Genomic DNA, 25,805 nt, shown 5'->3' with positions numbered 1-25,805 from the left:
CTCCTTAGAATGGGTTGTGACCGGTGCAAACAAGTTAAAATTAATCTGACATTTCTGACGAATAGTCATGTGATTGTTAGAAATTAATTTGATCCATCAAGTGTCTTTCCTAGTCGAGAAACGAATAAACCTTTGATGGCGGAGAAAAAAACTTGGACGGAATACTTCGGTAGAACCTTAACGATAGTGTATACGAGTGCTCACCCAGTAGAGGCAGTAGTGGATCCAGATGTCCTAACAGGAGGAAGTTACATTTATCATCTCGGCTACTTATTCAACGTTACTTTACGGCAACCGATGTTTCTTTGACGATGTTTAAGTTACTTGACTCCTAGAGAATCTTTTTTATCGTCCTCATACTCCAGTTTTAATCATGCCAACAGTATATCTGCCAATTGCACGCCTATTACGTCTTTATGCGATTCCTGTAGAGTACGAATTGCATCGAGAATAAAAATTCAAGGCGAATGGGCTGAGCTACGTGGTTGTTTATTTCGGGTGCCTTATCTTATCTCTTTCTTTCGTTCCTACGTTCAGCTGCTTCCACCCAAAATAAAAATTTCTCCTGCATCAGCTAAGTTTGTTCCGGTCAAACCTCCACGGTCGACGCAGCACCTAATCGTGAATATGTGGCGGTTCGAAGTCCGTTGTCCTTCAGTAAACAAGACACATCAGTTTTAGTGCTGAATTTGAGTAGTAATGAAATAACATTTGCATCTCGTGAACAGCTCGGTAAGATCTCTGACCTACCGATCGAAGTTGTGGTCACAACGGTAGATATTGAACTGCCTCACAAGGTGAAATGACAAAACCAGTTAACAACACTAAAGGTCGGTAGAACGCAGCACCTAATCGTGAATATGTGTCTAAAGGTCGGTAGAACGCAGCACCTAATCGTGAATATGTGGCGGTTCGAAGTCCGTTGTCCTTCAGTAAACAAGACACATCAGTTTTAGTGCTGAATTTGAGTAGTAATGAAATAACATTTGCATCTCGTGAACAGCTCGGTAAGATCTCTGACCTACCGATCGAAGTTGTGGTCACAACGGTAGATATTGAACTGCCTCACAAGGTGAAATGACAAAACCAGTTAACAACACTAAAGGTCGGTAGAACGCAGCACCTAATCGTGAATATGTGTCTAAAGGTCGGTAGAACGCAGCACCTAATCGTGAATATGTGGCGGTTCGAAGTCCGTTGTCCTTCAGTAAACAAGACACATCAGTTTTAGTGCTGAATTTGAGTAGTAATGAAATAACATTTGCATCTCGTGAACAGCTCGGTAAGATCTCTGACCTACCGATCGAAGTTGTGGTCACAACGGTAGATATTGAACTGCCTCACAAGGTGAAATGACAAAACCAGTTAACAACACTGACTGGGATGTATTTAACTTCGGGCCAAACTTGTTTTGTGATCAGCAGCAGAATATTCAGACGGTATCACCATACCGGAGCTGTATAGCCGTTTCCGCTGACAAACTGGATTTAACGTCGCTTGTACGGCCTCGAATCCACAGCGGTGACCATCCTCCCATCCATTCACACCCAAGACGAGTCTCCATGACGAAACGACGGGAAATGTGAAGTCAAGTCGATGACATACTTGCACAAGGAATCGTTGCATCATCGGCTGTTCAGTCCATGGTCATCACCCGTTGTGTTTGTTCCGAAGAAGGATGGATCTGGGCGATTTCGTGTTGACCACTTAAAACTGAACAGTGTCACCAAAAAAGATGAACGATACACTAGGTCGACTTAACGATTTTTAATTTTTTTTACAATTTACAAGATGACGTTCTTGATTACCGGTCGTCGCCTGCGTCTGACTTGTTCCTGTAGAAGAGGATAAAAACGCCAAAGGACAGGGACAAATTGAAGGACGTAACGACAACACGGAGTGCACTAACAACTGAAAGTTTATTAGAAACACACTGACTTGAATACTTCAATAAAACCATGAAACTTTCAGCCACCCCTCTCTCTCTCCCTCTCTCTCTCTCTAATATAACATTTCCTTATCTAACAGCGCCACAGAGGGCTCACTGATACACTTATCGGCGCCCTTTGTTTTGTAGACAAAGGCTTCGTAAATTTTCCTACTTGTTTTTTCAGCAATGTCGTCTTAGGATGGTTGTGTTTGAAAATAAAGCGGTGCACGGGCATCAATCGCAATGCACGGCCAGATTTCCAGACGGTGTCTGTTTGGTAGCTGCTACGTGTTCTCTGGCTCGGTGATTTACGCAGCGGCCTGTTTGCACTACGTAGGGGCGCCCGGAGGATAGTGCAATGTCGTAGAGTCCTGCAGAACCTTCGACTTTGCGGAAACCTGTCATGCAGATGTGTCGTGATGCACCTACATCTGGACGCCTTGGCGAAAGAAAAACAATGGCCAATAGTCAGAAGGATACTGGTAGAAAACCTGGCTAGCAGCGTTAAAAGTTACGTCGCTTCCCCCCCCCCCCCCCCCCCCCCCCCCCCCGCAGGGGGCACCTGTGAAAGCAGGTGTTTGGAGAGTGGCGTCTCCATGGACCCCGAGCCATGCGGGTTCGCCCGCCCACGTATGGCTGTGCGTGGCTTTCCCGTGTCCGGGGAAAAGGGCATCCTGGTGGTTGAGCCGAGCCCAGGGTAGGTTTAAACCCTTCGGGGCCCCCCGGGTGAGGCAATACACCACTTCGGCCCCTGCTTCTCGTAGACGGGAGTCCTGGTAAGGCCCGGCCAGCATGATTCAGTCTAGTCGCCACTTCTACTGTCCCCTCTCTGCTTTCACCCTTGTCTTCTCCTCCTTTTCACTCTTCTCATTTCTCTTTTCTCCTTTTCAACTCCTTTGGCGGCAAGGGCTAACCTTGGGTGGCGACAGACACCTTGTCCAGAAACACTCTTGGTTATAGAGACTGGGCAGCACTAATAGCGTAACGTCTTCAGCCAAGCCATTCTTTTTATGGAGCGTTACCTATTCCCTTGTTGGGCTCGGTGGTGGGCGGTGCACCACAGTTTCCAACAACCCTCCCCCTTCATATGGGTTCTCAAGCTAAAAAACCTTTTAATCTTGCCCCGAAAAGGGTCCGCACCGAAGCACTACAGATAGAAAAACCAACATACACATTTTCAAAGTTCCCCAAGTTTCTTGTCATGCATTCTGAGGATAAAAAACCGCTTGGCAAGTTGTCCCCTATCCTCATTTCAAAAGTTCTTGAAGGAGTGATTGGGAAGAACTGCAATGCAAAAAAGATGACATCTGGTGATCTCCTAGTGGAGATACACAGTAGGCAACAAAGTGATTCACTATTAGCACTAAACTGTGTGACTGATTACAAAGTCACTGTCACACCTCATAGAACACTTAATACAATTCAAGGGGTGATCTCAGAAGACGACCTGCTCGAGTGTACAGAAACCGAAGTAGTTGAAGGCCTTTCTACACAGGGGGTAATCGCTGCTCGGCGTATTACCCTTCGCCGCGATGGTGTTGAACGCAAGACGAAACACATCATCCTCACATTTGAGTCAACTACACTTCCTGAAGTTGTGAAGGCAGGATATCTCCAGTGCCGCGTCCGCCCCTATGTGCCAAACCCTCAGCGGTGTTTTAAATGCCAACGGTTTGGCCATGGGTCACGGAACTGTCGAGAAAGTGACACTTTTGCCAAGTGTTCTAGCAAGGAGCACGTTGCTGATGTGTGCAAGAATGAGCCCCACTGTGCTAACTGTAGCGGTAAGCACCCAGCGTACTCCCGATCCTGCCCATTATGGAAACAGGAAAAAGAAATCCTCACCTTGAAGGTTACCGAAAATATTTCATACGCTGATGCAAAGAAGCGTTTCGCCTTTGTATCCAAAGGCTCTTATGCCGAGGCCGTACGCAGGGGACCGGTACGGCCAATGGTTTCGACGGGAACGCAGACGTCTACGGACAGTCTGCGCCTCCCGTCGAGGTCTCCGTCCTCGGGAGCAGTGCCAGTGACACCGCTTTCGAACCGTAAGGTGGATGCTGCCTCTTCTGCATCCACCTCAGGGCAGGGGCTGACCCCCCCTGCTCCACCTGGCCCTTTGGCCCCTAAGGGCCGAGGCCTACCCCCTCGCTCCTCTGCCCTCCGGAGGAAGCCCGGTGAGACGTCGAAGCAGTTGGCCCCTAAGGGTCAACCGACGACACCACCGGAAGAGCCCATGGAAGAGTGTGGGCTCAGATCCGACGACGAGGCTATCCTCTCGGGATCGGAGTCCTCCCTCGCTGCTCCCACTACCTCTAGTGGGAAGCAGAATGACTGCGCGAAAAAGAAAAACGCTTCGTGCATAAAAATTGATTTTAAACCCTAGTAACCTGTTTTTTACCCATTTTTGCAGTTTATAAGTTAAAGTTTATTTTAATTTTAGCACTGCTATGACTAAACAATTAGGTACCATGCAGTGGAACTGTCGCGGCCTTCTTCGCAATATTGATGACGTTAATTGTTTTCTCGATGAGCTTCGTCCTGTGGCACTCAGTTTGCAGGAAACCCATCTGACCGACAAACGCACACAGGTCTTACGCCGGCACCAGGTTTTTAGAAAGGATCGCCTTTCTCCTAGCCCTTCTGGTGGTGTCGCAGTTGTAGTGCAGAGCGGGGTTGTGTGTGCTCAGGTTCCTCTACATACACCACTCGAGGCAGTAGCAGTTCGCGTTCTCCTTGACCGACTCGTCACCCTCGTCTCTCTCTACCTGCCACCCAACGTTCCACTGCAGCTCCACGAGCTACAAGGACTCATAGATCAGCTGCCTAAGCCTTTTTTAATTCTAGGTGATTTTAACGCCCACCACCCTCTGTGGGGTAGTGTTCGTCAGGATTGCCGTGGTGGAGTTTTAGAACGACTTTTATTATCCTCCGGGCTCTGTCTTCTGAATACAAAGGAGCCAACGTTTTTTAGTGCTGCTCATAACACCTTTACATCAATAGACGTTTCCATATCATCATCAGCTTTACTTCCATGCTTTTCATGGAAGGTTTTAGATAATCCATTTGGCAGCGATCATTTCCCCATAATTTTAGAAAGTTCAATACCCCTTCCTTCGCTTTCGACCCGCCTTCCAAAGTGGAAATTAGAGAAGGCTGACTGGGCTCTTTTTGGTTTAAATGCCGTACTGGATCCATCGCTTTTTCGCAGTATGTCCCCCGAGGAGGCGACGGTGTTTGTCACTGAATGTCTCATTAATGCTGCTGCATCTTCTATTCCGCAAACATCCGGCGTGCTACCCCGGAGATGCAAACCCTGGTGGAATGAGGACTGCACAGTCACTCGCAGGAAACAGAACCAGGCATGGGGTATATTTCGCCGTTATCCCACTGCTTTCAACCTGAATGAATTTTAAAAAAAATGTAGGGCCAAGGCACGTTGGACACGGAAACAGGCAAAGAGGACATCATGGGAAAAATATATATCTTCTCTAAATATTTGTCTCAGCTAAAGAAGTTTGAGATCGCCTGCGGAAAGTTCGAGGAGATTACCAATCTTTCCGAACTCCTCTGTTTTCTTCCCCCTCTGTATCGCTGAAAGATCAAGCAAATGTTCTTGGGGAGCATTTCCATCTTATTAGTAGCTCCTCTAATTTTAGCGAAAAATTCAAGAAGTTCCAGTCGACTGTTGAAAAGCAGCCCATCTCGATGTCGGAGGGTGGTTCATTTTTTTACAATAGACCATTCACAATGTGTGAACTCAAAGTCGCTCTTGGTGCAAAGAAGCAGCCTGCACCAGGGCCAGACAGACTCCACTATGAAATGTTGAGGAAACTGTCCCCTGAATATATGAACGGTCTGTTAACTTTCTTTAATCATCTATGGCAAGCTGCTGCCTTTCCTCGTTGCTGGAAACATGTCCACATAATCCCTTTTTTTAAACCTGGGAAAGACCGAAAGACCCTTCCATTCCAACGAGCTATCGTCCCATCGCACTCACAAGTTGCTTAGGGAAGACTTATGAGCGGCTTGTGAATCGTCGTCTTGTCCATTTCTTAGAGAATGAGAATTTTTTTGATGTAAACCAGTGCGGCTTTCGGGGGGGACGAGCGACCACCGATCATTTGGTTCGCCTAGAGACCGCTATACGTGAGGCATTTGTACACCGGCAGCATTGTGTCTCGGTGTTTTCTTTTATTTACACAAAGCATATGATACCACATGGAGGTATGGAATACTTCGTGACTTGTACAACTGTGGTGTACGGGGCCGCATGCTTCAGTGCATACAGAGCTTTCTCAGCGAAAGAACCTTTCAAGTCCGATTGGGCTCCACACTTTCAGATGTTTTTTCTCAAGAAAATGGTGTTCCTCAAGGAGCAGTGTTGAGCGTTACCCTCTTTGCTTTAAAGATTAACAGTCTAGCTAAGGTTATGCCATCATCAGTAACTTACTCTCTATATGTGGATGATGTGCAAATCTCTGTGTCTTCCTGTAACCTCTCCAGTTGTGAACGACAATTGCAGCTTACAATCAACAGAATGTGTAAGTGGGCAGACGAAAACGGCTTCAAATTTTCTCCTGAAAAAACAGTCTGTGTTCCTTTTTCATTACGCCGGGGATTGTCTCTTGATCCTTCCTTGCATCTTAATAGCATTGAGATATCAGTCCAACAAGAACACAAATTTTTGGGTGTTATTTTTGACAAGAAACTTACCTTTGTACCCCATCTGAAGAATTTGAAACGAAAATGCTTGATGTCATCAAGCATCCTAAAAGTGCTATCGCATATGTCGTGGGGTGCTGATAGGCGCTGTCTTCTACGACTGTATAACTCCTTAGTTCGATCCCGCCTCGACTATGGTGCAGTAGTATATGGGTCAGCGCGGCCATCCGCTCTTAAGATGCTTAACCCAGTACACCACCTTGGACTACGACTTTCTACAGGTGCATTTCGCACATCTCCTGTGAAGAGTTTGTATGCTGATACGCATCAAATGTCCCTTGAGAAACGGAGGCAGTACCTCAGCGTCTCTTATGCTTACAAAGTATTTTCAAACCCAAAGCATCCCTCCTACAGTGCCCTTCATGCTTGCAGAAGTTCACAGCTTTTCGAAAACAAGCCGAGCATTGTTAGACCATTAAGCCTCCGTTTACGAAGTACTTGTCAATCCTTTAATATCCCCCTCCATGAAATTCCCTTGCTTAAAAACACTCGTAGGGTTGCTCCATGGGATGTTCTGCCGATTTTCTGTGACTGGTCACTTGCAAAATACAGTAAGAGGGTCATTTCACCACAAATCCTCCGGCAGGAGTTTCTCTCCTTGCAACAAAAATATGCAGACTACCTGGAGTTTTATACAGATGAGTCCAAATCGTCGTCTTTTGTAGGGTGTGCTTTCTATTCCGCCTCCAACAGCAAAGCCACACAAGTTGACTCTAGGGCAAGCATTTTCACTGCAGAGCTTTATGCTATTTTACTAGCGGTCGAACATATACTCGACAATAGTATTATGAAAGCTGTAATTTTTGTCGACTCACAAAGTGCCTTATTGGCTGTGTCCTCCTTGACGCCCACAAAGAGCCGCCTTGCACAACATCTACATGGTAAGATCGATAGCGCCCTGCGACGTGGTCGGGACATTAAGTTTTGCGGGGTGCCAAACCACATTGGTATTTTGGGCAATGAAGAGGCGGATAAATTGGCCGTGTCTGCCCAAGGCTCTTCTATAACATTCAATTGCTTACCTTAACAAGACTTGAAACCACTTCTGAGGAAATCTATTTTTCTCAAATGGCAGCTGGAATGGGATACAGGGAGCAACAACAAACTTCACATTATCAAGCCCGTTCTGGGCGTTTGGGAGAGCTCTTACAACAGGGAACGTCGTGTGGAGGTTCTTCTATGCCGTCTAAGAATAGGTCACTCCCGTGTGACACATCAGTATCTGCTTCGTGGTGAGGATGCTGCACTATGTGAACATTGTGGAGAGCTTCTGACCGTGTTGCACATTTGTGGCATTGTTCGTCCCATCAACCACTCCGTCAATCATGTTTTCTCGAACTTTTTAGGGATCATCTCCCATTCCATCCCTCTTTTTTGCTTGGTGATAAACCTTTAGTTCCATTCAGCCGTGTCTTAGACTTTTTAAAACAAACTGAATATTTATACCATTTGTAAATATGTAGCCTCAAAGTAAACTTTTGTAATAATATGCTCTAAATACGTTAAGTTTGGCGCATTATGGCCCTCGTTGCTGCTGCGCCAATAAACTCCTAATCATCATCATCATCATCATCATCATACGTCGCTTCCCGCCCTTGCCAGTAACACAAAGTAGATACCACAAGAAACCTAACTCCTAATTTGCCTGTTACACCACCGGAGAGTTCATTTGAGATTGCGGGGATTATTCATTTGGGCCCGTTCCCAAGATCACCCCAAGAAAACAGGTATATCATCGTAGCCGTCGATTACTTGAGCAAGTGAGCAGAGGTCGAGGCTGTACCTGACGCCACGGCATCTCACCTAACTCAGATTGTGAGGCGAAACTTTGTTCTTAGACATGAGGAACCCAAGACGATCATCACTGATCGAGGAATTCCGTTCATGTCCAGAAACTTTGAAACAACACTTCACGACAACAGCCGCACCCACGCCACAGAATCCGCCTGCCATCCCCAGCCCGACGGGCTTGTAGAGCGCATGAATCGTACACAATTGGACGTCCTGGCAGCGGACGTGAATGACTCTCACACAAATTGGAACCGGTGTGTTTACGAAGCAGTCGTCGCCATCGACACATCTTATCAGCGAATTACTAAGGAAAATTAATTTCTACTTATGTATGAAAGAACCGCTGTACCTCGTGGTAAAAGCAAGTTCGGGCGTCCGTGGGACACTTGAAGTAGCGACTGCGGTACGAACTACGCAGGAAATGCCAGACGAGCACGGATGGGAGCTCGACTTGCTGTGTTCCACAACCACAATTGCCGAGTTCAGGCACGTCCCGCTATGACGTGGAAATATCGGTTCACAGACAGTGATTTGGTTCTTGTGCGCCGCCCACTGCGGATCAAAGGAAAATCAAAAAGGCTGCTATCACGTTACCGCGGACCCACGATTATTATACGACGTTTAGGCCCTATTATATACAAGCTCAAAGATGTGCCGGCACTCTGCATTGGTGGAAGACGTCCAGCCTTTCCTGTACATCAAACGCAACTGAAATACCTTCAACGCGACATTAGTACAAATTAACAGAAGCGAAGGACCACTTATTGGTGCAGGATGACCGAGATGAAACGGAAGACGAGAATCAAGAAAGTGCGACAAAGACGGAAGACAAAGAATGACTGGATTACTCCTGTTGGATAGGCGATGGACTATTATGATATCTAATACATGTTACAATGTCTATTTATTTGTTTCTTCATTATTTTTTCAGTTATCTGATTTATTGATTTATTTGTTTATTTAATATTTATAATTATTAATATTATTGGTAAATAAATCAATTTTTTGTTTATAATTTAAGCTATACTATTCACCCAATTAGGTCTTACTTACCAAGGAGTACGCGTGGAAATTCTTTCTGGCAAGAGAGAATTGCACTCATGACGAATGAAGTTCGCATAATAACTTATTTATTTAATTAATTGCATACCATCAGGGCCAGAGGCATTACGGGGGGGGGGGGGGGGGGGCAGCAAAATGGTGAGTTGAGCCAGGTAGGAGGGGGGGGGGGGGGGGGTTCATTGTACAGAAAGAAAAGCGTCAAAAACTGGTACAGTAACGAAGACGACAAGTTGGATACACAAGAAAAAAATAGAAAAAACAACAACATATAGCAAAAATATTATACAGTAGTGAGGGCTCTTCACAGACAAAACAAAAATGGCTAGTTATGGTCGCTCTAAAACGTGAACCATCAGGAATTTCGACAATGCCTTCGAGGAGGGGATTACACATTGTTGAGGTGCTAGGAATAAAAGAGTCATAGCAATGTTTCGTGCGATTAGATGGAATGCCAACTTCGTGATAGTGATCGATGCTTGACGAAACGTAATGAGATGCTGTTAGTAGCCTTTCTTTTGGGAATCGAGTTGTTATGGTAATTTCCATAACACAAGCAGTGGCGATAGAATTTCATACGTTGTGAAAACAGGGGTAATAATAAGTGAGATTTCATTCCAGTCACACTAAATGTACGATAATATTTGGAAAGTTTATAAAAAGAGATACGCGATTTTGAACAGATTTCAACTCCGAAATATGCGATTCGGGACATGAATCCCAGACGGAAGCCGAATATTTCAATTTGGAGCGAACTAATGTTTTTTGAAGCAGTAATATTAATGAGATGCATGCAAGGCAAAAATTTCTCCGGATATAGCCTAGCATACTATTCACCTTACAACATAATCAACGTGAAGCATACAAGACAGGTTAAAAGATATGCCCACCCAAATAAGTATACGATGATACGCCTTCAAAAGAGAGGTTATTTATATGATAAGGACATTGGGCATGACGACGAGAAACACGCATATATTTACTCCAGTTATATTGAGTTTTATATTATGCAAATCCCACCAGTCAGAGAGAGACACGCTTGATATCTAACTGGAGCGGACGGACGTTAGAATCGGTGTTAATTTCACAATAAATCATGCACTCATCGGCAAAAATATTAACGGTGAACATATATATTTGGTGGCATGTCATTAACGTATGTATAAGAAAAGGAGATGTTCCCAGGATAAAACCATCGGGTACACCTGTGTTCTCAGTCTAGGACATTCTACTGGGTGCTTGTGATTAAAAAACAAGAGTGTTTTTCTCACCGTAGAAATAAATCAGTCATTGTTGAATGTTTAGTCTCTGCCCAAATATAGCCTTAGCAGTTTTGATCCAAGGCCCATGTTTTAAAACTTGTTTCATGGAAATAAAAAGCTATAACTTACAGCTGGGCATCAATTAAAAATGTTAACCCCATTAATCGCCACCTTTAATCGATTAATCAGTATCTTTCATTTCATGCAAAATATTTTTTGTCAAGAGTAAATTTCGTTGTCTTTTCGAAATATGATAAAAGGCGCGATATGGAATTTCGATTATAAATCAGCCTCAATGCGTTGTTGCGAACAGTTCAAAGACACTCTCACTCATGGATCATTACCTCGGATTCATGAAGCAAACAAGTTCCTTGTTGATATTCTCGGGCAAGAGCGGCGTATTTCATTTATTTATTTTTCATACCCTCAAGCGCCAAAGCATTGTGGAGGAAAGAAGTAAAGCAAACAAAAATTAAAAAACGACCAAACAAACAAATGCTTCCAGAAGTAAAAAGAAAAACAAAACAAACTGTGATTGGCAAAAGCCGAAAGCAACATCTGCTACGAAAAAAACAACCAAAACAAATGGCTCGTATTGGCTTATCACACAGACATGTAAGATTGGCGAAAAAAAATCGGGTATAGATTGCGATCTCTTCTGGAAGGTGGTTCTAGTCAATTGATGTAAGCGAGATAAATGAATAAAAAAAAGTTGTCCGTTTGGCAGCGTGCTAATCCAACATTATTCTGAGGGTCCACACAGGAAGAGTAATGGGCAATGTAAAGAAATAACCTGGGAACGACTGATAATGATAACTTTATAAAACAGTCCCCGCTCGGCTAAACTATCGTGCCTGGAACGTGTATCAGACTGGTGTGTTTGCCGCGTCCAAAAAAAGTGGTCCCTCGATTTCCGCCTGGTGACGTCATAGAAGAATCACGCTGTCACCGGTCGCGATCCTGGCGGTGTTTTAGCAGGGGTGGTTGATGTGGAAGACGCCTGTTCTGCTGCAGGTCGCTCTCCAATGTAACAGTCCACAGAAGCTTCAGCAGCCAGAAGGGGGGACGCCATGACGACAGCGACACTGGCGTTCACTCGTGCCAGCGCTACTAGATTACCTCAGTTGTGGAACACCCGCGAAGGGGGGTTCCCCCCTCACTCACTTCTCTTTGCCTCCCGTTGTCCGAAGCGCCATCTAGATTTTTGTTTCATAACCGTGCGTTTCATGGAGCAGAGCTGAAACGCCATCTAGACGCCGTGCTTCGAAACGTACGCATTCCATAGAATACACTGCAGTTCCTATAGCGATTATCCTACGCGTCGAACGACGGGAGGTGAGCCGTGGTGAGTGATGCGGAGGGGGGGGGGGGGGGGGGGAAGGGGGGGACTGCTCGTGCAAGTTGCGTCTATGAGGAGTTCCGTGACTGACATAATCTAATAGCGTTGGCTCTTGCTTTTCACCAGCATGACACTTCGGATTTTGTGACGTCATTTGTTGCCACTTCGTGACCACTTTTGATGGATGGGCAGGATAGGATGCTAAACACACCGGTCGGAGAAACGTTCCAGGCACCATAGCTAAACGGACACTCTTCGCACGGCTCAGAAGCGGCCGAGACACATGCTACCTTCTGCCCTTGTCTGGAGTTACAACCCTCCCCCTTAAAGTTTACCTTGGGTTAAAATTACACCTAAAGTTGGCGCTTCACGCACGTGTACTCGTTCACGTCTTCGTGTTGAAAGCATTTCATGTTTACTTTCTTTTGGCCTCTAAAAATGTTACGGATCAACCGGTTAAAATATAATCGCGACTAAAGAATCAATCGATAAATCGGCAAGTTAATCGATCATTTGCCCAGCCCTACATATTTGTAGGCCGCAGAGTCTTTGAGTTTAGCAAAAAGACTCCGAAAAACATCCGTCGGTGTCAAAAACACAGAAATATTTCGAACTAAAATTATGTTTTGTTTTCTACCTTTGCTGTACGCGAGGACTTCATTTTTGTTACAGCTCTCCCTCAGCCAGTTGTCAGGCGCGTAATCGTGCTAAGAATTGAACAGCCTGCCAGTCAAGAATCAGAGAAAACACCGACCTTAAAGGACAGTTGAAGAGTAAGGTCTGTCAGTCGGTAACCACGGTGGTCACAGTGTCTTTGTTCCACCCAGGTCAGGACCGGACGAAACTGTTCAAAACAGCGTTGCCATCTGAGGCTTGTTTCCGCTAGATATTGATGTTTTCTTTACTCGTGTGGCGAGGGGATCGTTCGCCGAGTGGGCTAGCGCACACCAGCTCAGAGCACGTGGAGCGAAAGCTCGCGCTGCAGAACCCAGGGATCCTGTGTTCAACCCCCACCCCTGCCCGTTTCGATATGGATAAGCACCGTGCCGGCGTGCGGTCGTGGTGCACGTTAGCGACCCCAGGCTAGCGGCTCTACTACACTGGCTCAATTTCTCATCTACAGCGAGTGACGCATCGCAATTTCGAAATGGCTGACCAACTACGGCCTCTATAAATATCCACAGGACCTTAATTATCTGGCGAGGGAAAATTGTATCAGCTGCCAAGAGAAATTTTGACATGTATTAAAGATATCTGGCGACTTTTCTAGCTACTTTTCTCATATGCTATTTGTAGTGTGCTGTAAATAATCTAGATGGCGTTTTCAGCTCAATTTGAGATGGTGCCGCGCGCCGCGTGCTTGACAGCGGCACGCGCTGATTGATGTAGATATTGAAAATAAGGACAGTCTTCACAAAAACTCCGAGCTGGTGTGACGTCTCTTCCTTTCGTCGGGGTTCCCGCCTTGGGCCCCGCACCTCGGCACCCCGCTGCCCACGCGCCGGCAATGTAAGCCTTTCCAGCATCTCTACAGGCCTTTCGGGGCGCTGTCTTTATCTTAGCTTTCCCTGTCTCTTTCCACCCATTCGTAATGGCCCCAAGCGACCACAACATCTTGGCGACGAGCTATAACCACTACATTTTGGCGACGAGGTCTTTTCTTGCATTTTTTCCATTTTCGCCCTCGTGAGTTTTTTTTATGTGAGACTCCGTGCCGGAGATGAGTGGTGGCAGCACCGGCACGTATAGTTTTCTTTTGAGTGTTAGGAAATATTTGAACGTTCGAAATGTAAGGAGGTCCTTTTGAATATTCCCATCCACCACATCTTTTGCATATGTATTGCATGAAAATACTGTCGATGCATAGCGACATTTAACGTTCCGTTTCGAGCGGCAATGGTCCATTCCGAACGCCAGTAGGGTTAGGCGTAACGCCATCCTTTGTTCTTTTTTTCGAACGCCGTAACGGCCGTTCGAATGGTTCTTTTTCTTTCATGCAAGTAGTGCGCACCGCACGGAAGCGTCGTTCTTAATTTTCCGAGACTCGGAGAAACTGTCTCGTTTCCATTTCGGTGGAATTTTTTCGGATTTTCACCTTCGTTTTCAACTTTTGTCTCCCAACCATAGCCATAGTAGACGATAGCGTCGCTATGTTTCATGTCCATGTAGTACATCCCAATTGACTTTAAAAGGCGAAGTGAATAGATATAATAGATATTTTGTCCATCAAATATGCGTATGTAGCCATTGGCTTCACTCATTCATAAGTTCCAAAAAAAAATGGCAACAGCTTCTTTCCCGACACCTCCGCCAGGTGCCCCTGTGCAGCCTTGGTTAAATTGGAAAGCCTCGTTTTTAAATTATCTTGTAGTCCTAGGGGCTGATGAAAGCTCGCCGAAGCGTAAGCGCGCGTTGTTGTGGTCCTTGCTTGGTCTCGAAGGCCAAAGAATAGTTTCAACGTTTCCATCCACGGCCCTCGCACATAGCGAGACCGTTTCCGAATTTGACGTTCTTATGACGGCGCTTGATCAGCACTTCGCTGCCAAAAAGAATGTTGTTGTCGAACGGAGGTTATTCCTCACCCGCGTCCAGTCGCAGGGAGAAAGTGTCCTTGAGTACCTTGGTGCCCTACGGCACCTCGGCTCTTTTTGTGATTTTGGGGAGTCTCTTGAAACCCGCATCGCGGAAGTTTTTTTGGCTGGATTATTATCATCGGAGGTACAAGATCGGGTAATCCGAGAGTCTGCGGAAGCTGGACTACCCAGCCTCGAACGTATCGTGCTTCTGGCACAACAGTTCGAACGGGCTGCTCGAGATTGCGATCGTTACCGCCAAATTTCATCATGTCTTCCGCGTTCCGAGTCGACACAGGCCGTTGAGGCAGTACAAAGGGTTCCCGTTCGCCGTGGACAAGATGGCCGCCAGTTGAGGTCAAATTCGAACATGCAACGTCAAAATGGAGGGCGGCCTCCTGCCGTTTCCTCCTCCCCCGCAAATGTTTCCTCCTCACCTTCCAAAGTTTCCTTCTTGCCGCGCCACCAGTCGCGTGGACTCACCCGTGTTTTTGCAAGCCGAGTGCCTCGGGATGCTCCTCCGGGCGCGCGCGCTCTTGGGCGCGGGGCGGAATCGTGCCACTTTTGCGGTCGCCGACCCCATCCGCGTGAGGAGTGTCCAGCGTCCGGAATGACTTGTTTTTCTTGTGGCAAGATAGGCCACTTTTCAAATGTTTGCCGAAGTTCGTCTTCGTCGTCTGAAGTCATCGACCCCCGTCGCCTGGCGTTTCCGCCGGGACGAGGCCGCGCCGCCGGTCGCCGGTACGAGAGGCTTGGACCTGGCCGTAACCAGACGCCGATCCATGGAGTCGTGACGTTTCCCGACGACGACGAGGGGGAACAACATCCAAACAACGTCTTCACCGTCGGATCCCCGGAGGTCCTCCCTGAAGGACATGCGGACCGTCGCCCACGGAATTTCACCGCTGATGTTCAGGTGAATGGATTTTCATTACCCTTACTCATTGATACTGGCTCCGAAGTGTCAATACTTTCCGAGAGCATGTTTAACAAGATCAACTTCAAGCAGCAAATCCGGCTAAGGAAACCGCCGCGCACTCTTGTGCACTACCTCCGAGGGTCGATTCCAGTCATGGGATGTTTCCAGACCAAAGGCAGCTTCAAAGAACGCTCCGCCGACATTCTTTTTTACATCGTTCGCAATGGCCGATCCCTGCTTGGGACAGATGCCGTGCATGGACTGCGTCTAATTTTATCGGGCGCGCCACTCAAGTGCTTCCATGTCAATGCAGCTGATCCTCGCTCGGCCATCCCGGGACATGTAAAGTCGGCTGGAGTCCCGCAGCCCCCATGTACGGTGGAGCCCAGTCCTCCACCGCGTCCTTCAAGTGCTCCCTGCAAGCACCCTTCATCATTGTCCTCTGTTCACGGCACTCAGCCATCCACATCGTCTGAATACTACTCCAGTAGAGGCGTCTTCGGAGACCAGCCTTCAAGGGATCCGTCGACGTCGGGACCATCTTTGCAACCTTCATCGGTGAGCGATGCATCTAAGTTACCTTCTGGTTTTGAAGAATTTGAGGATCTCTTTTCTCCTGAGTTAGGGTTAGTTAAAAATCAAACTCACACAATCACTGTCCGGCACCATGTCCCGCCGGTACAGGCTAAACTTCGCCGCTTACCCATCACGTTGCGTGATGCCGTCAGTGCGGAAATTCAGAAGCTCGAGCGCCAAGGCGTTATCGAGCGCGTAAACGCGTCGGAATGGGTGTCCGCCATTGTAGTAGTTAAGAAGAAAGACGGTGGAATTCGTATGTGTGTCGATCTGCGGGCGCCAAATCAGGCAGTCGTCATTGATTCTTTTCCGCTTCCGCACATTGAGGAGCTTCTGAACTCCCTCAGTGGAGCTTCCCATTTTTCTAAGTTAGACCTTGCGTCTGCTTATCATCAGGTCCGTCTCGACCCCAAGAGTCGCGACTTAACAGCATTCATTACCCATGAAGGGCTTTTTCGTTTCAAACGAGTTTGTTTCGGGCTGGCGTCTGCACCAGCGGCCTTCCAACTGGTCATGTCCAAGATATTAAAACATTGTCCAGGAGTCCAGTTTTATCTGGACGACATCATTGTCTATGGCTCCTCCCAGAAGGAACATGATAATGACCTCAGACAAGTCCTCAAATGTATTAGAGAGGCCGGCATGAAACTAAATAGAAAAGCCGTTTTCAATGTTTCTGAACTGTCATTCCTTGGTCATCGTCTGTCTGCGGAGGGTCTAGCACCCCTTCCGTCGAAGATAGACGCGGTCCTAAATTTTCCAGTTCCATCGGAACCTTCGCAGTTGAAGGCCTTCCTAGGTCTAGTAGAATACTACAGTAAGTTTGTCCCCCATTGTGCTACTCTGGTAGAACCCCTCCGAAGGCTTCTGCGTAAGGGCGCATCTTTTGTCTGGTCGACCGACGTAGAGGCCAGTTTTCAAAGTGTCAAGTCCTGCCTTCAGCAGGCTCCCATTCTTGCAATGTTCAATCCAAATCTTCCAGTTGTCGTCTCCACAGACGCGTCCAATTACGGACTAGGTGCTGTTCTCCAGCAGCAGCATGGGAAGCAACTAAAGACCGTTGCTTTCGCTTCCCGCTCTCTCTCCGAAGCAGAGCGGAAGTACTCAGCAGGAGAGAAAGAAGCTCTCGCAATCCTCTGGGCTTGCGAGAGATGGCACGTTTATCTTTGGGGTCGACATTTCGAAATTCAGACAGATCATCAAGCCCTTGTCACACTAATGTCCACTCAAGGGACAGGTGTTCGTCCACGACGCATCAGTCGTTGGACTGCTAGACTTTTCAACTATAATTTCACAATGAAGTATCGTAAAGGCAGCGACAACGTAGTTGCCGACGCTCTGTCTCGCCTTCCGGTCCCAGATACCGAAGAAGGTACGTCTTTTGAAGAAGAGGTTGTTTCAATTGTCTGTGCATGTCTCACACAGAAGGAGTTCAAGGAAGAAACTCTAAAAGATCCTGTATTACCAGTTATTATGACATACCTTTCAAACGCATGGCCCTCAGAGGAAAAGTTGCCTCCAGAATTCAAGCCGTATTTCGTTGTAAGAGACCAGCTCTCAGTCACCGATGCCTTGTTGTTCCAAGGAGAGAAAATAGTGGTTCCGTCCACTCTCCGCGATCAAGTGATTGATGTAGCTCACGAAACCCATCAAGGTATCTCGCGCACCACCAGTATCATCAAGGAGCTTTACTGGTGGCCGCATTTAAGTCAACATGTCAGGACGACAGTTCAGAACTGTTCGGTATGTCAGTCGACAGACAAGCCTGCAAAGGCATCTCCAGCACCTCTTCAACCAGTTGAATTCCCCAACCGTCCATGGGTAAAACTGGGCATGGATATAGTAGGTCCCTTTGAACGAGCCCCAGCTCAAGAGAGGTTTTTCATTACACTGGTAGATTACCACAGTAAGTGGCCTGAAGTGGCACCAGCCCACAACGTCACGACTGCTACAGTCATTAAGTTTTTGAAGTCTGTCTTTGCCCGCGAGGGTTTGTCGCAAGAGATCACGACAGACAATGGTCCACAATTTATTTCAAAGGAGTTCAGCGATTTCTTGAAGACGCATGGTATCAAACATGTGAAGTCATCCCTTTACCATCCCCAAGCTAATGGACAGGTAGAGAGATTCCATAGAGTCCTTAAGTCTGTTATTCAGTTGGCTCTCGTCCAACATCGTCCGCTTTCCGAAGCCATTACAGAATATCTCGGGGTATACCGGAGTACGCGCCATGCCGCGACTGGAGAAACGCCAGCTTTTCTTTTACACGGTCGCACCCACCGGACGCGACTGCATCTTCAAGGGCGAGGGACCCCAGAGTCCGCCGTCCCTCCGCAGGTCGTTCAGGAAGAGCTTCCTGATAGAGTCAAGGCATATCAAACGAAGATGAAACAGTATTCAGATGCCCGGCGAGCAGTCAAGCACCCTGTTTTTGCTCCTGGGCAAGCAGTAAAGGTTTTCAAACCTAACATTAGAGGGAAAATGCGCAACAAATATGCTCCACCGCAACATATACATGAACAAGTTGGGCCAGCCACATATAGATTAGATGATGGAACCATATGGAATGCAGACAAAATGACACGTGCAACATTGAAACCACCCCAACGTCAGCCGTGGTGGCTTATGGATGATGACATATTACCTACTTCAACTAATGCGGCTCCAGCTATCAGCCTGGGCCATGTGCCACCTGAGGGTCCGGCACCTGCAACTTTGCGTGCTGCGGCCCCCAGCGTCACTCCTGTCCGGGCGGCCCCTGTTGCCGTTCCTGCTTTTGCGGCCCCTGTTTCCGTTCCTGTTTTTGCGGCCCCTGCTGCCGTTCCTGTTTTTGCGGCCCCTGCTGCCGTTCCTGCTTTTGCGGCCCCTGCTGCCGTTCCTGTCCATGCGGCCCCTGCTGCCGTTCCTGCCCCTGCGGCCGGTCCTGTTTTTGCGGCCCCTGCGGCCGGTCCTGTCCCGACGGCCCAAGAGGTCGTCCATGTCACTGCGGCCCCTGTGGCCGCCTATGCTACTGCGGCGCCCGGCCCTGGCCATATTGCTGTGGTGCCTGGTGCCTATAGTCAAGCGACCCCTGGCGCTGCCCATGATCCTGCTGTGCCAGGCGTCGTTCCTCATCATACGGCTCCTGCAGCCCATGTAGCTGTGGTCCCTGGTGCTGCCCATGTACCGGTAGTACCCGGTGCCCTTCCTGTCCCTGGTGTACCCGGCACCAGTTCCGTGGTACCCTGTACCGTGCAAGATGCGGTGGTTTTCGGTGGCCTTCCCGCCACCGCAGTCCCCGGTGCCGTTCCTGATTCCGGTCTCCAAGCGGCCTTCCGCGCTGCTGTACCAGTCCAAGCCAGCAGCCAGCCACCAGTCCCGCCGGCTGCTCCGGCTGCAGTCTTCCAAGAGGCCTCCAGGCTCCAAGAGGGTCCTGAACCTTCCGTTCCTACAAGCGGTGCAATATTGAGCACCGCATCAAGTTCATCTCAACTGGGACTCGGGTATTGGAGCGAGCTGCCGTCATCTAGCTCCGCAACGGTCTCAGCGGAGTCCCTGCACTCCGTTGGGCCAAAGACCTCCATGCTTTCCGAGCCTTCAGTGGCTCCTGGTTTAGCAGAAGACCTGGATTCAAGTCCCGAGGCAACCCCAGAATCGACTTCTACATCAGGTGACGGTGGTGCAGACACACCACCAAGGACATATCATACTCCACCACAATCCCCATCGGACACTCCACCACAACGCCCCACGCGGCGTAGACGACTTCCCGCAAAATTTCGTGACTTTCAAGTGGATATGTACTCCAAAGACGCTCCTTAAAAACTCTGGGACTTAAGTCATAGTGGTTTGCAATTTCATAGTGTGCACTGTATTTTTATGGGATAGATGTGAACAGATAGTTATGCTTGCATTGTTTTTTTCATTTTCACATTTTCATGTGTTCAAATGTAGAAATTTTCATGTCATGGACATGGAAATTTTGGATGAACTGCCTTAGGTATATTTTCATGTTTCCATGTTATGTACATAGAGGTTATGGTCAAAGTGTTAATCTTCGTTTCAAATGACAGGTCAAACCGTGAGCTTTTTGAAAGTGTTATTTGTTACGTTTCTAAAGTCTAGTCATTCATTTCACTCGCAGAGGTGAAAGTGTTATTCGTGTTTCAAAGGACTCGCCAGTGACTTTTTTCGTTGCAGTGAAGAGAGCACTTTTCAGTCTGACTGAAAAGTGCTCGACATAGTACAAAGTGTATCATTTATGATTGTATCTTTCCAATGTATTTCTTTATCCTTATTTTCTCCGACCACTTCACAATTATTTTTGCTAGTAGTGATTGGTTGGTAAGAATTTTGTGTGTGCCTGAACTTTGTATTTTCTTTAAGGAGTAAGCTGTTTCCTTCTCTTCCCTAATAAATTATCCAACAATTATTTTTCTATTAAGGGAGGAGAAGATGTAGTGTGCTGTAAATAATCTAGATGGCGTTTTCAGCTCAATTTGAGACGGTGCCGCGCGCCGCGTGCTTGACAGCGGCACGCGCTGATTGATGTAGATATTGAAAATAAGGACAGTCTTCACAAAAACTCCGAGCTGGTGTGACGTCTCTTCCTTTCGTCGGGGTTCCCGCCTTGGGCCCCGCACCTCGGCACCCCGCTGCCCACGCGCCGGCAATGTAAGCCTTTCCAGCATCTCTACAGGCCTTTCGGGGCGCTGTCTTTATCTTAGCTTTCCCTGTCTCTTTCCACCCATTCGTAATGGCCCCAAGCGACCACAACATCTTGGCGACGAGCTATAACCACTACACTATTGATTATATATCAATTAAAGTTAATTTAATTAAGCGAGGCTTTTTTGAGTATTTGAGTAAATGACCAAGCTCAGGGAATAAAATTATCTGTTCCATAGAGTAAGAGCACGTACAGGCGTATTTCATGGATTTTGAAAACGCTCAGTCCAGCTAAAATGTCCATGCCGTCTTGACCATACATGAGGACAAATAGAATGATAAGGGATGTCGTATGTATTTTTTGTATTCCATAGCCCTTTATATATGTGAAAACAACGCATGCATCCAAGAGTGAAACCGAAACGATGTGAAAGCCATGACGTTTATTTTTTAGTTGCGAAAGAGGGGTGGAATGATTTACTTCAAGTTTCTCAATGTGACAGTGTGTAATTACATAATTTTATGTTTATAAAAAATACAATTAGATTTCGTTTGTGTCAAAACTGATAAGTGAGGGAGACAAGATAAAAATGGGGAGCGCGATCATTTATCGCAGTTCTGTTGTCTCGTTTATATAAGGCGCGTGGGACAGCGTACGATTTTTCCGGTCAATATATTGTATAAACACTGTGTCTTTTATTCGCCCAAAAAGCGTTATAATTGTTTATACCCGAGTTACGAAATATATGAATATTTAGTATTGTACCGGAACAGAACTGCGCACATGGCCACGTATCCTAAACTATCGTTCTTCACCTTGCCTCTCCTATAATTTGCTCGCCATGTAAAGAAAAAGTAACTTTTCAAGGGTGGTTTCCTTCACCACGAACATAAAATTATTCTACATATGTAGTTGCAAAATATATTGACTTGGCACCAGTGTTTTGCCCCAAACAATCCATGCAATATTTTTAAATTAACTTTTTTTTTTTTTTACCAAAAAATCGAGCTATTTTCTCTCCAAAACTGGCTTTTTTTGGGCGTCTGAGAAGCGGAAATTTGATTTTAGAGTTAGCAATACAGGTTAGAAACTACACTGGGCGTCGATATCAGTTGTACCTTGCCAAAAAAGTAAGAGCGACTGGCCTTCTAAGTGCCGGAAACACTTTACTTCGAAGGCTTCGATTTCTTTTTGCAGAAAGAGGCAGTATAAGAAGGAAACTAGAAGTTGGAAACCAGAAGCTCCGGGTGATTATACTTCAAAGAGCACCAGCACTTTGACCAGTGTTCGGTGTCGTTGTCTATCGTTTTTGGGTTGTGTCTAAAGGTTTAAATGGTGTGTGAAATTTTTAAATAAAATATTAACTTTGCATTTTTATGAGCTGTTTTGTGTCTATCGTTATTTGTACAGGTAATCATCGTTTTTAGCATGCTCACGAAATAAGTCGCAGAATACACCGATATTTAAAAAAAAAGAACCATGATGTAACATCCGCAGATTGGCTTCATAAATAAACACTGGGAAATCTGCAGCTCAGTTATAATCAAAATTAGGCTTCAGATTGTTTTGTGCTTATTTATAGAAACACATCTCCTACGATACGATTCAAACGACATAAGCAATTTTCAGAAATTTTCAACAACAAACTGGCGGCCGTTGGAGGCGGTGAACATATAAAGACGAATAATATCCGCTACTTGTAAAGGGTTCAATTAAGAAAATGCTTTCCCAAAATTACTGATTCTTTTATATAAATAACGATACGTTCTCCAACTTTGGTATCTGCAGGCTCCCCACCGTCAACATTAAATATAGGTAGATACTTCAGCGTTCGAGAAAGCGCTTTTTATTTTTGCATACAGATAATAACTAAATTCTCTTTTTTTCCAAACACTTGGTAAAACGCACCGTTGAACTGAAGAATCAAGAAAAAGGACCATTTTGATCGGCTTGCGTCCCGAACAGTAAAGCCGGGGCTAAACAAGTATGGTACACGTATGTGAAACATTAACTCTGGAGTTCTGCTCATCGAGTTACGTTCGGTCGTGGGTAATTAACGTGCTGGTTTTTCCAGTTTTTCTTCTTTTTTTTTAATATCAAGTAACTTGTAATCTATTCTGCTAAGAAAGTATGCCCGCCCGCTCACCCGCTGGCAACCAGGCTCTTTGCCTTTCGTAGTCCTGTAATAATAAAAATGCCTTAGGATTTTCTGCCCAGAATGACGTAAATAAATGGTCATTTTTCTCCAGACGTACTCACTAAAGTAATCTGCGGTCCGATTGGTTGATATAGCTTCCGCCCGTTCTTCGTATTTCTGATGAAACCATGTTACTAATTGGCGTCCAGCGGTTCATCTTTCGTTTAACACGTTATTTACTGTAGTTTTCTTATGTTTCCTATTGTGTAATTTTTTACGCACCCCTACTAAGATTTTCACTGGGCGATACTGATATGTAAGGGATAAAAAAACGAATCCCGACATTTTTTTGTAGCCACTTACCTTCTCCCTCGCCGTGACTCACAAAAAGAATATGGCAAAATATCCACATGAGCAGTTTCATGTCTCAAAGCTTCGATGCGATGTTTATGCAGTGCTATGAACTTCGTCTTGCGTACCTCGAAAGTCTCAAACAGCTTAATGAAAGCTTACCTTTATTAACACCTGAGCAAGGTGGGTATTATTGCATCACCAACGAGTTCATTGTCCTTTCAGGACGAAACTTACTGAAATGACCTTTTGGCTGGTGCTTTTTTTATTGTTTTTTCATCACTAAAATAGAAATTCCAATTGCTTACGCTTCCTACAAAACAAAAAGGCAGTTCAGTGCCCTGTGAGAGAACTTACAACGTAAGAAGGATTTTCCGGAAGGTGGGCGTCTCTTTCTGTTGCAATCTGCGTAGAGAATAACCTTTACGAAGACTGCAAAAGATTTGCGCAGATCAGCTATGTCATCACAGTCATCACAAACTGTGATGACTGTGATGTCATCGCAGAAAACCCAAAATTACAATCGGATGTGAAAGTTTTCTTTCTTAAGAAATCGACAGCGCCTCGCGACACTACTCTTTCTTCTGAAATACATCTAAAAAAATTTTAATGTTTTGCAGGGTTGCCACTTCTCAAAAACAAACAACCCTCTGCGGGGACTGAACTGTTATTAGTAGCAATATAATACCAAGAATTCCACAAAAAAAAAAAACTTATATTGCCACCGTGGTTCACGTTACACATGTTTTGCCTTAATCCTTTTAAGTACACATGCCCTGACGTGCGCATTAGTGTAGGCAAAGCAGACTATGATAGATCATATAGAACTACACAAGGGTTAATCACGCCAGGGAAAATGAAACAAGAGGGCGTCGTTACACTTTTGCAGTTATGTATTTGAAAATACATATTTCAAACTAAACCAGTAATAGCAAAAACGAAAAATAAAACAGTCACAAAATAAATTAACTTAAAGAAATGAGTTGAAGTTAAATAAATGAGAAAGAACGGTAAAATTCAAAGGATCGGAAAGTTACGCGTGAGTTACTTCCTGCAAATGTTGGATTAAAAAGAACGCGTTTGAATGATAGCTAGATTCGTGTTGAGGTAGGGTGGAGAGCGACCTTTGCACTCCACCAAGAGTATCGATGAAACACGTTCTCACCTTCAAGGTTCTCAGTCAAACGATATTCGATTGACACAAGGACTCAAACATTTAGGTGGCGTGCCTCCAAATTCAGCCCTAAATTTTGCTTCTGTTTGGAAGGGGTAGAAGAAAGGGCGGGGGTGGAGGCAAGTAGCGTGGCACCGTCAAAACAATCACATGTTGAAAGAGAAAAAAAACGACAATGCAATGCTTTTACGCGCTAGGGCAACCGTTCCAATCCACCCATTCACTTGACCTCGCAGGCTTCGACCATTTCTCTCCGCTGCTGTTCAGACAAAGCTCTCTACGAGGAATGCTGTGAACGAAAAAAACAGGGCGTGCAGCTCCCAAGCCGGCATTTTCTTCCAGACTATAGTTTACGGCAGTAGATGTTAGGGCCCCTATCCCACGATATCTACGCGAAAAACCACGAGATTGCGGAGAAAAGAAAGATAGCTTCTCCGTGCTAACCCTCTTTCCCCATCACCTTCTCTCCTCGTACAGCTTTCAATGGTGAGACGGTCTTCCCGTCCCATCATCGCCGCCGTCGCTGCGGGGTTCTGGAAGTCCTGCGCGCGTCTAAAAAAAAAAAGGCGCGACCCTGGGCGGCGCATTGTCAGTTCTCTCTCTCCCCCGCCTTTTCCTGACATGACCTGACAGTACAAGATTGGCTGTCCACCCTTGGAGCAGGAATGGCAAGCGCACTGCACTGATCAGGGTGGGAGGAGAAGTGCAGTGGCACGAGCACAGCAAACGGTGCGAGACACCGACTATCGCGCACGAGAGGCAGCGTGTAAGCTGATTGATTGAGTCTAGATTTATGGTGTTCGAGCAACTAAGCCGAAATGTGCCACGTGCATAAACTATTGCAGGAAAAAGATTAACAAGAAGACAGAGCTATTTTAGCTCGTGATTCAATAAAAGTATAAACATAGATCGTGTAAAACATATGAACATGAATTTTACGTAATTATCTAGGATGGTTGAAAACATGGCAGAAAGGGAGGAGTTATAACAAGTGTATATAGTCAGATATTTTACAAAATTGCAAAATATTCCTGAAAGGCACAAGAGGTTCATCTCCAAGCAAGAATGAGGGATTGAATGGGAGATGGTTTTCAAAAATGCTAGTAAAACAGGCTCGTGGTTTTTTTATCTAGGAACCTACAGCGCCACAGAATATGCAGGACAGTCAAAGTTATGCCAGATTGCCCCCAGCTTGGGTATAGTCATCAAAACGTAAGTATAGATATCTTAAGCATTTGTGTCCAATATGCAAGCGACACATTAACCGCGTGGTAACGGTTCCTCTAGTAGGTACTTTCCTAAAGTCCTAAACATGGTTTAA

General features: G+C 46.0%; 1 protein-coding gene across 1 annotated transcript in view; it reads right to left on the bottom strand.

Moving 5' to 3' along the window:
• Window positions 1–23,383, bottom strand: part of LOC120843382 — a 107,970-nt gene extending 84,587 nt beyond the window's left edge. Inside the window, exon 1 of the mRNA XM_040214740.1 lies at window positions 23,323–23,383. Within this exon, the coding sequence (XP_040070674.1) occupies window positions 23,323–23,383 (61 nt within the window). The remainder of the gene's footprint in view (window positions 1–23,322) is intronic.
• Window positions 23,384–25,805: the final 2,422 nt, after the last annotated feature.

The sequence above is a fragment of the Ixodes scapularis genome, unplaced genomic scaffold (assembly GCF_016920785.2).
Source record: "Ixodes scapularis isolate PalLabHiFi unplaced genomic scaffold, ASM1692078v2 PGA_scaffold4__175_contigs__length_147842914, whole genome shotgun sequence".
NCBI lineage: Eukaryota > Metazoa > Arthropoda > Arachnida > Ixodida > Ixodidae > Ixodes > Ixodes scapularis.
The sequence above is the reverse complement of the archived record's forward strand: the minus strand, read 5'-3'. Positions and strand labels throughout refer to the sequence as shown.